The following is a 10,466-nucleotide window of genomic DNA, read 5'->3' on the forward strand; positions in this document are numbered from 1 at the left end:
TTTAGTCCCAGTTCAAGCCACCAACCGGGACCAATGGTTGTGGGCCAGGAGCGAGGCCCATTGGTCACGGTTCGTCCCACCAACCGGGATCAAAGGGACCAGACGAACCGGGACCAATGCCCCCACGAGGCCCGGCAGCCCCCCTGGCCTCACGAACCGGGACCAATGCCCCATGGGTCCCGGTTCTAGGCTGAACCGGGACTAATGGGCTGGCCCGGCCTGAACCAAAACCATGTTTTCTACTAGTGCCCCTCCTCATATATATAGGTGGGAGGGAGCGGGGAGAGGCCAAGGGGCGCCCCAAGTAGGTCTGAATCCTACTTGGGCTCTTGCCCTTGGTCGCGCCCCCTGCCATATTTGTCGGAGGGGGAAGAAAAGAGGGGGGAGGAGAGGGAAGGAAGGGGGATCCTATTCCAGTCTTTCCTTTCCCTTGCCCTCTTTCCTTCTCCTCCTAGGCCGGCCCATATGAGGGGCATACCAGCCCCGTGTGGCTGGTGCGTTTCCCCTCTTGGCCCATAAGGCTCATATTTTTTGCCGGGGGTGCCCGGAACCCCTTCCGGTGACCCGATAAGTACCTGGTACCCCCCGAAACACTTCCAATGTCCAAATACCCTCGTCATGTATATCAATCTTTACCTCTCGACCATTCGATACTCCTCGTCATGTTCGTGATCTCATTCGGGACTCCGAACAACATTCGGTCACCAAATCACATAACTCATATAATACTATATTGTCATCGCACGTTAAGTGTGCGGACCCTACGGGTTCGAGAACTATGTAGACATGACCGAGACACCTCTCCGGTCAATCACCAATAGCAGAACCTAGATGCCCATATTGGCTCCTACATATTCTACGAAGATCATTATTAGTCGAACCGTTATGACAACATACGTAATTCCCTTTGTCCATCGGTATGTTACTTGCCCGAGATTCGATCGCCGGTATCTTGATACCTAGTTTAATATAGTTACCGGCAAGTCTCTTTACTCGTTTCATAATACATCACCTCGCAACTAACTCCTTAGTCGTTTGCTTGCAAGCTTATGATTTGTATTACCGAGAGGGCCCAGAGATACCTCTCCAATACTTGGAGTGACAAATCCTAATCTCGATCTATGCCAACTCAACAAACACCTTCAGAGATACTTGTAGAGCATCTTTATGATCACCTAGGTACGTTGTGATGTTTGATAGCACACAAGGTATTCCTTCGGTATACGGGAGTTGCATAATCTCATAGTCGAAGGAATATGTATTTGACATGAAGAAAGCAATAGCAATAAAACTGAAGGATCATTATGGTAAGCTAACGGATGGGTCTTGTCCATCACATCATTCTCCTAATGATGTGATCCTGTTATCAAATGACAACTCATGTCCATGGTTAGGAAACCTTAACCTTCTTTGATCAACGAGCTAGTCTAGTAGAGGCTTACTAGGGACACAATATTTGTTTATGTATTCACACATGTATTGAAGTTTTTGATCAATACAATTCTAGCATGAATAATAAACCTTTATCATAAATAAGGAAATATAAAATAACAACTTTATTATTGCCTCTAGGGCATATTTCCTTCACTAGCATCAACTACGAAACATAATCAACACTACTAGCACTCCTAGGTACCAATCTGATGTTTGATACAAAGATTGAATACAAGAGATGAACTAGGGTTTGGAGATGAGATGGTGTTGGTGAAGATGTTGATGGAGATGAGTCCTATAGCGATGAGAGGAACGTTGGAGATGACAATGGCTTGGATTTCCCGGCGGAATCATTCCGCAAGAGTGATACGTCTCCAACGTATCTATAATTCTTTATTGTTTCATGCTATTATATTACCAATCTTGTATGCTTTATATGCCTTTTTGTATCATTTTTATGGACTAACCTATTAACTTAGTGCCCGATGCCAGTTCCCGTTCTTTGCGTATTTCTTTAACCCTCTCTCAGTCCTCTAGGCAGAAGAACCTGAGAGTATACGGATTTTCTTCTCAGGGCCTAAATTTCACATCTCGAGCAAGATTCCATGCTGACCTCATATTCTGGAAGAACCAGGCTTGGCTGTATGGTTTATCCATGTGGACCCTGGCGATCGCCATCCATCTAGTGGCTTTCGGCGACGCCTCCTTCTCATCAAACACCACATCATCCAAGTCTTCTTCACGCAACCCTAATTCCTTCATCAACGATTCCACGTCGTTGACTGTCATTGATCCCGACGTCGAAGCGGACGCCGAACCTGATGGCGCGCTCTTCTCCATCTGGTTCCTAGCCCGATTGGAGCGATCAAGGTTTGGGTGGGAACCCTAGCACGTCGTAGCCCCGATGTGTCCCGACCAAGACGGGGTGGCGGTCGCAAGGATCGCCCCGTTTCAGTCCGAATTGAGAGGAAACAAGGGGGGAATGGCGGCAGGGAAGAAGCGAGCTCTACGGTGGTGTAGTCGCCTCCGAGAGAATGGAAACCCTAACAAGAGGGAACTATTGGCAGGGACAAGCGTATTTTAAATGATAAACTTTTTTTAGGGTAATTTGAAATGATAAACTGGAAACAGGTTGACGGAAATCATCTGCTGGGCCCAGAAGAGAGTTTGCTCCACGACATTCGGGGATGAGACTTGTCTGCTCCCCCGGCGTGTGCTCATCCGTGCTCCCGTGTACGTGGTTTATTTCGATTGGAACAAAATAAGGCCCAGCCCCACCCCCTTAAAATCAGGGAATGATTAAATTAGAAAAAGAAAAAAAAAGACAACCGTAGGATGAAGTAGGAGCACATATGGGAGCATGGAAAGGAAGCAGGCAAGTCGGACCGACATTCGGCCCAGCCAGCGACCAAACCCTACATCCTTGTACAAAACGACAAGGCCGAGCACCGTCTCTCCGTCTCCACCTGCTCCCTCCCTCACTCCTGAAAACCCTCTCTTTCGTCTCCTCCCGGCGAGGCCGGTGACGATGCCAGCAACCATGGCCGGCATCATGCGGGCCATCTTGGCCTGCGTCCCCGCCGCGCCATCCTCCACCGGCGACGGCTCCCTCTCCGCTGCCTTCTCCTCGACCTGCCCCGGCGGCGGCGGCGAGGATCGCATCAGCCGCCTCCCGGACGCGCTGCTCGCCGACATCGTCTCCCGCCTCCCCGTCAAGGAAGCCGCGCGCACCGCAGCGATCTCCCCGCGCTGGCGCCGCCTACGGCCATCGACGCCTCTTGTCCTCGACGACACCGACATCTTCGATGACTTCGCCGAAGCCGACGACGACGACGACGGCGACACCTTTGGCCTCATCGACTGGCGCGCCCTCACCAATACCCTCTCCCGCATCCTCTCCGGCCACCCGGGACCCTTCCGCTGCGTCCACCTCACCACGGCTTGCAACTACGCGTCCGCTCGCGGCGGCAGTGCGCTCGTCCGCTGGCTCCACCTCTTCGCCGCCAAGTCCATCCAGGAGCTCGTCCTCATCAACTTCCCCAACTGGCCCTTCAAGAACACCCTCCCTGCGGAGATCCTCCGCGTCGCCTCCCTCCGCCGCCTGTACCTCGGCCTCTGGGACAAGTTCCCGGACACAAATGACCTTCCCAGCGGCGCCCACGTCTTCCCGCACCTCGCCGAGCTCGGCTTCTGCAAAACCGACATCAAGACCAAGGACCTGGACCGCCTACTTCAGTGCAGCCCCGTCCTGGAGAAGCTCGCGCTCATCCTCTGCTACGACACGCCGCGCAACGTCCGCGTCCGCAGCCGCAGCATCCGCTGTGTGCTCTTCTGGATGTCCCTCGCGGACGCGCTAGCCGTGGTCGTCGCCCCGTGTCTCGAGCGCCTCATCCTGTGGAACGACTGCCCTGGTGCCTGGCTCGGCAAGGACTTTCGCACCAGAGTCAAGATTGGCTACGCGCCGGAGCTCAAGGTGCTCGGCTACTTGGAGCCAAGCTTCCATGTGCTCGAGATCGGCAACACCGTCATCGAGGTCTAGCTAGCTTAATTCCTTTAATGGACTTATCATGTTTACTCTTAGCTATTTGCATATGCACTGATCCACATATTTATGATTGGTACTGAATTGCACACAAATTGCAGTTTGGCACAAGGCCCAGCCCCACCACCACCATTCCAAGTGTCAAGATCCTGGCATTAAGGGTGCGATTTGGAGTGCGCAAAGAGGCTAAGATGCTGCCTACCTTCCTCAGATGCTTCCCCAATGTCGAGACATTGCATGTCATGGTGAGATTCCATTTGCAATCTCCTAATTTAGCATTTTACACCGTCTCAACTCAACTTATTATCTGATGATTGTGTCGGGGCAGTCTGGTTGATCTGATCCAACTAGTTAAATGCTGATTCTGCAGTCTGCTGAAGCTGATGAGCCCACTGGCAAGCTGAATTTCAAGTTCTGGCATGATGTCGGACCCATCAAATGCCTGCAGTCACACACCAAGAAGGTGGTGTTCAAGAACTTCCGAGGGAACCGGAGCGAGGTCGTGTTCCTCAGGTTTGTCATGGAGAGAGCACAGCTTCTGCAAAAAATGGTGGTCGTGTTGGCAGATGGAGACCCTGCTTCAGAGGAGAGGGTGGCGGCCAAGCTGAAAACTTTGGCTTGCAGCACCAAGCGTGCCAGCAGAGACTCAAAATTCTCAATCTTGGTGCGCAGCAGTGGGGGCAGTGATTGGAGCTTCCGCGCAGCGTCCAATCTCTCCAAGAGTGACCCATTTGATAGCTGAAGCTGATCAAGGTGCTATCTGTAGCTGATATGTTTCGATCGTGATACAGCATTGCCGTTTCTTTTGCTAAACTGCAACATACTTTGCTTGTTTGAGTTATCCGCTGGCAAGAGCACTTATTTAGACTGAATTCTTGGCTTATGTTTTGTCTTGATGGTAGTAGAGTTTTCTGGTCCAGCAGCTAGATGGCCAGTAGTCCATGCAATGTTTGCTCCTGCTGAATTGTACCCAACTGGCTAAATTGCAGACATTTGTGCGTTTCATGTGATTTTGTGTGCCCATTTTCTCGTGAATTCGTTTCATGTGCTGCATTTTTAGTTGAAATGTCTTACTGTATTTCTTACTTGTGCCGATTAGTACAGGTGATATTTGCAAATTTGTGCTACAATCTAGTAGTAGTAATTTTCTGCAATGATGATCCATTATATCTCAGAACTTACATTGAAGCATACTATGTATTGTATCGTTCATGTGATTTGTCAATTTGTGATTATCTGCGGCCTTTGGTATTGCCGGCGTTTAATGATGGAATTGAAGAATGAAGGTGCATGTGCTCTCCCGGATGTGCTGTAAGTCAGAAGCTTCTGAAAGGTTGAGCTGATGAACTTATGTTGAAGGTGCATGTAGACGTAGTCACCGGAATTGAAGAACTTATGTTGGTGTTGCCACTGAAAGGTTAAGCTGATGGCACAAACTAGTCCGCTTTTCAGTAATTGCAATAATTAATCTTGTTGATTCCTTCCGTTTTTGGAAGTAACCATGAATCGTTTTAATTCCTTTCGTTTTTGGAAGTAACCATGAAGGTGCAGGCAAGCCATGCTTGAGTGTTGCTGGCTTATTTGTCGCCAAAATTTGATAGTGTATGCGATTGACTTGAGGTCATAGAGCTGCTGCTTCTTTATCACTAAAATGATTGCCTGATTTGGGCTTTGTATGTGGTTAGGCATAAATTGATGCAAAATAAGACTCGCCTGTTAGCATATTCCATATTGGTCACTCCCAAGTGGCACCAGAGTCACATTCCAGTATAGTTTGGCAGAAAATCTGATGCGGCAAACCCTACACAGCAAACTAAACCGCCACCGCGTCCTCCATCCCACCACCGTCAGTGATGCCAAGCTCAAGCCGTCGCCCCTCATCCGGGCGGCGCCTGCCCATTGAAGCTCTCATGTCCACCGTCCTCACCTGCCTCCCCGACCCTCCTTTCTCCGCCGCCCGTGGGACCCTCTCCCTCTCTGCCCAATCCCCATCCTCCTCCGGCGCGCCGCGGAGGACCGCATCAGCAGCCTACCGAACGCACTACTCTCCAACATCGTCTCCCGCCTCCCCGCCAAGGACGCCGCCCGCACCACCACGCTCTCCCCGCGCTGGCGCCGCCTCTGGGCCTGCACGCCGCTCGTCCTCGAGGACACCGACCTCCTCGCCCTCGGTCTCCCCGGCAACGACGATTTCCTCCAGCCCGGCGGCCCACCGAGAATCGACTGGGAAGCCATCTTCACCGCCGTCGACTGTATCATCGGGTGCATAGCTCCCATGCGACGTCGTTGGTGTGAACTGTCTCTCATGCGACGTAGTTGGTTGTAATCGCTCTCATGCGACATCTTCGTTGGAAAAAATAGCTCCCATGCAACACTGCTGCCTAATCCAAAGACACATGTTTAAAACTCGAATCAGGTGAGCGGGACCCACAGCACGGGACCCACTAACTTATCCAACTCAGCATTGGTCAGGTGAGCGGGACCCACAGCGTGGGACCCACTAACTTATCCAGGTCAGCATTGGTACAAGAGGACACCGAGCCGTGCCCCGAGCCGTGCAGCACCCGAGCCCATCCTCCCCCTCCCCCTCCCCGACCGTTGTTGTTCTTTTTCTCCGGCGACGACGCGCAGCAACGCCGTTCCGGGCCGCGACCTAGCAATGTCGAGCTCCGCTTCAGCCTCCCGCCGCTCATGGCCGCGCTATGGCGCAGTGCCCATGACAAGATGCCCTGCATGCCCACGTATCGCACCCCTGAAGCGGCTAGTCACAACGACCGACAAGAATGGCAACCTTGGGCGGGAATTCGTGAAATGCGAGAGCAAACCAGAGCAGGGAAAGGTGAGATTTTACTTCTCAATATGCCAATTTTGGTTTTTGTCTCCCAATTTCATATTTGCCCATTTTTCCCCATCGGATTTGGGATTTAGGGTTCATCTTTCCGATTTCAGAAATTGAAGCAATGCACCCATTTTGAGTGGCTAGATGAGTACATAGAGCGGATTCAACTGGAGGGTGCATCAGGGGAGCTCGATTTACTGTTGGAGGCGGAGAAGTTGGGCAAGTTTGGATCGGGCGCATCTGGATCCGGGGCCCCTGGATCTGGCAATTCCATCGGGGGCGCCCGCCCTTCCATTGGTGCTACTGTGGGGGATGCAGGAGTGACGGCAGAGCTGAAGAAGCTGAACAAGCAGATGAAGAAACTCATCAAATTGCAGAAGCAGGGCAATTTGATGGGGCTCATGGCCGCACTTTTTTATGTTTGTGTAATTGGTCTCGCATTTGTTTATGTGATGATAATTAGTCGTAAGTGAATAGATTGGGCATCATTTGTAATCGGGATGATATGTACATTTGAATAAAAGTGTTGCGCTGTATGAATTCAGCATGTCCTCTCCACTCTGTTTCGGCCCCGTTTTTTATTTCTTCAGTTCGTCATCAGTTTCAGTTTCAGTGGTAGAGGGAGAAAAGGAAAAAAAGGTTCGTCCACAGTTGCCCGAAAAGGCCAGGCCCATATAGAAGTTAGGCAGGGCCGAATAGAACATATCCAGGCCCATTGATAAAAGGAGTGCAAAAAAAGTGCACACGGTCATTGACATCGATATATCTTTTCGGCTTTAGATCATTTCACAAATTTTAAGTTTCCTGCAGTCACCTTTTTTGAGATAACTCATCTGATAATTATTTGAGATATTTTTATGCATAAGCTATTTGAGATAATTATTTGAGCAGTCTTTGTGAACCAAAAAAGTTGCAATTGTTTGGTTCTAGTTTATTTCAACCAAGCACCATTTCTTAATATATTTTTTTACTTGTGCTATGGTGTTTTCAAAGTTTTTACTCGTGTGTTTCAACCGAAAAAGGTTGTGCCCAAAAAAGAAGACATCTAGTGTGCCCCTAGTAGCATCTCCTTACAACATAGAGGGGCATCCCCTTACAACCAGGGGCGGATCCATACTTGGTCATGGGTGTACACCCAAATCTTTTGGCTAGACATTTTTATATATGGTGTATACTTTAATACATTCAGTGCCCAAATGACCTTTCTCGCTAATGCCATGTTTGGCAGCAAAAAATGACATAGCAAGCATGATTTAAACATCAAACAACACTTGCGCATGTCATCAGCACCAGATAATTAGCATTTTTCTTGCCCATTGTCTTCAAATGCATTGTATACCAACTGTATGATTATGTAGTACAGTACATAATCTTTATTGTCAATTTCTTGGTAACGTACATTTTAGATACCAGATCAATTGTTTTTTAGTACACATGGCCACATAAATAAAATGCAATGGAGAAACTTTAGGACCGAAAAAACATATAGATAGATAGTGGGGCATCGGGTACCCTAGTAGCATAGATAGATAAAACATATAGAGGGGCATCCCCCACTACATATAGTTCATAAAACATGAAAGTAAAATAATTAAAACTAGATATATAAAAGACACGGGCACACACGCCCGAACCAACACAAACACAAACTAGAGCCCCAAACTAGATAGATAGAAGACTCGCCCCTTGAACAACTCCTTGGCCCCTCCTCCTTGCCACTCCTTGGCCCCTCCTCCTTGGGCCCTCACTCGTCATCCTCCGGCATCTGGTAGGGGAGGGTGTGCATGCCATTGGGGTGAGGGAAGATGTGGTGGAAGTTGGTGAAGATGTTGTAGGTCGTGAACGCGATAAACTCGCATCCACACCAGAACACCTGGCCGAGGAGGTGGTGAGCGTCGTAGGGGTTGGTGAAGGTGACGTGGAGGCCGATGACGAGGCCGTTGGCGTTGCCATCGTACTGCTCGTGGAGGTGGAACATGGGCGGAGTGCCCGGAGGGAGGTGGCGGTAGCCGGCTTGGAGGAAGAAGCGAGCGAACTCTCTAGGGCCCCTCCACCTAGAGATGGCCCACACCCTCAGGCTATTCTCGACGACGACTCCGGCCGGGTACTGCCTCTCCGGCACGGTGGGAGGGCGACGGTAGGTAGGGCCGTTGAACTGCATGGTGGCTCGAGTGGGATTTGGCTCGAAAAGAAGAAGGGGAGGAGGCTTGAGAGATGAGTGTGAGAGGATGAGGAAATGGTGCCCTTTTATAGCCGCGTTGCAGCTGTGGTCAATGTGTACACGGTGCCTTCTGGATCGTTTTCTCTTCTCCGTTCGCACTGGCATAAGTAATTGCGGGCATTAATTCAAAAAACGGCGGCCAGAGCATCCAAAGAGGCACGGGCAGCACAGGCGAGTTGCATCGTTTCGTGCACTTGCATCGGCGGTGACGCCGCGTGGGAAACAGGCTCGTTCATCCGCGCGTGACACTGAAAAAGGAGCTGCACCACCGACGCGTCCGTCTCGTTCAAACATGCATTTGTTAAAATAGCTTAGATGCGACGTACCTATACGCTGCGCCCCTGCCGTGCTTTACTGCGTCGATGCGTGCATGCAATGGCGGGCTAGGTGTTCACGAGCAAAGAATAGCTAGGCTGCGACGTTGCATGGCATGCATGGGACAGGGATGGCCCACATGTCATTGACCCTCTCGCATGCAGCCCATCCCCCTCTCGACGGCCGTGCGCACGCACGCCAGGCTCTGCCGGGCCCGATCCGCTCGGCCCAACGGTCACTTAGATGATCCCCCGCTCAACGTTATCTGTTCGTCAGAGAGAAAAAACGGTGGCCAATCAGATTGGAGCCCACGGATCGCCCCCACGGAATCCTTCTAGAAGGCCTATCCGACGGCCGCAGTTTGGCGTTAGGGTTAGATCGACGGTGGACGTTTGGCGCTAGGGTTACATGGGGTTTGGAGGCAGTCAATGGGGTTTTGAAAGGTTTGACCGAACATTCAAATGTGTATAACTAATTCAAAAAAAATCTAAAAAATGAAAAACCTGCGCATATAGCCTTTTTATGTTACATAGTTATGATATAAAATGATAAACTTGATCTAATGATCTTTGCTTGAAAAAACCTTCACAAATTGGACTATCTCGACTGAGGTTGCATGGAGTTCACAGGAGTGAGAAGAGGGTTTGAGGTTTTGAAAATGCAAAAAAATCAAAAACATCACCTTAGCTTCATTTTAGAGTGACTAAGGAGGATCTGAAGTTATTTTTGCATTTAAAATTTTTAAACTTGTTTTATTGCTAACTTTGTATTAAAGGGTGTTTTTTCAAAAATAAATTAAATAATATGAATACTTATTCAAAAAAAGGTGAGACTTCGTATTGATCCTATATAGGTATAATATAAGCTAAGAAAATCTTTTTTGGGTGATTTTGAGAAGGTCGAAAAAAACTTGCTTAGAAATGGGGCCGTTTTCCCTTACTTTGGAGCCTGTTTGGTCAACATTGTCCGTGACTATGAGTTGGAATTCACAAAAAGGGTTGGATTTATGAACTAAAGTGCATAGTAGTACATAAAACGATGCAACATCACAGAACAAACAAATGAACTCAAAAAATATTGAAGATAGGTTCAAATTTGAATATCGGTTCAAATTT

The 10,466-nt window shown here is 49.4% G+C and overlaps 1 protein-coding gene across 1 annotated transcript; it reads left to right on the top strand.

The window, feature by feature from the left end:
- Positions 1-2,881: 2,881 nt before the first annotated feature.
- LOC123065425 (F-box/FBD/LRR-repeat protein At5g22660) lies at positions 2,882-4,986 on the top strand. The gene is made up of 3 exons (XM_044488701.1): positions 2,882-3,967; positions 4,078-4,221; positions 4,347-4,986. Exons 1-3 carry the CDS (start codon positions 2,963-2,965, stop codon positions 4,716-4,718), a joined length of 1,521 nt encoding a protein of 506 aa, XP_044344636.1. The 5' UTR covers positions 2,882-2,962; the 3' UTR covers positions 4,719-4,986.
- Positions 4,987-10,466: the final 5,480 nt, after the last annotated feature.

This window comes from Triticum aestivum, chromosome 3B, assembly GCF_018294505.1.
Source record: "Triticum aestivum cultivar Chinese Spring chromosome 3B, IWGSC CS RefSeq v2.1, whole genome shotgun sequence".
Taxonomy (NCBI): Eukaryota; Viridiplantae; Streptophyta; class Magnoliopsida; order Poales; family Poaceae; genus Triticum; species Triticum aestivum.

Coding starts and splice junctions, on each gene's coding strand:
- LOC123065425 (XM_044488701.1), top strand. CDS start 2,963: ATGCCAGCAACCATGGCCGGCATCATGCGGGCCATCTTGGCCTGCGTC. Junction 3,968..4,077: donor TCGGCAACACCGTCATCGAG/GTCTAGCTAGCT, acceptor CACAAATTGCAG/TTTGGCACAAGGCCCAGCCC. Junction 4,222..4,346: donor TCGAGACATTGCATGTCATG/GTGAGATTCCAT, acceptor CTGATTCTGCAG/TCTGCTGAAGCTGATGAGCC.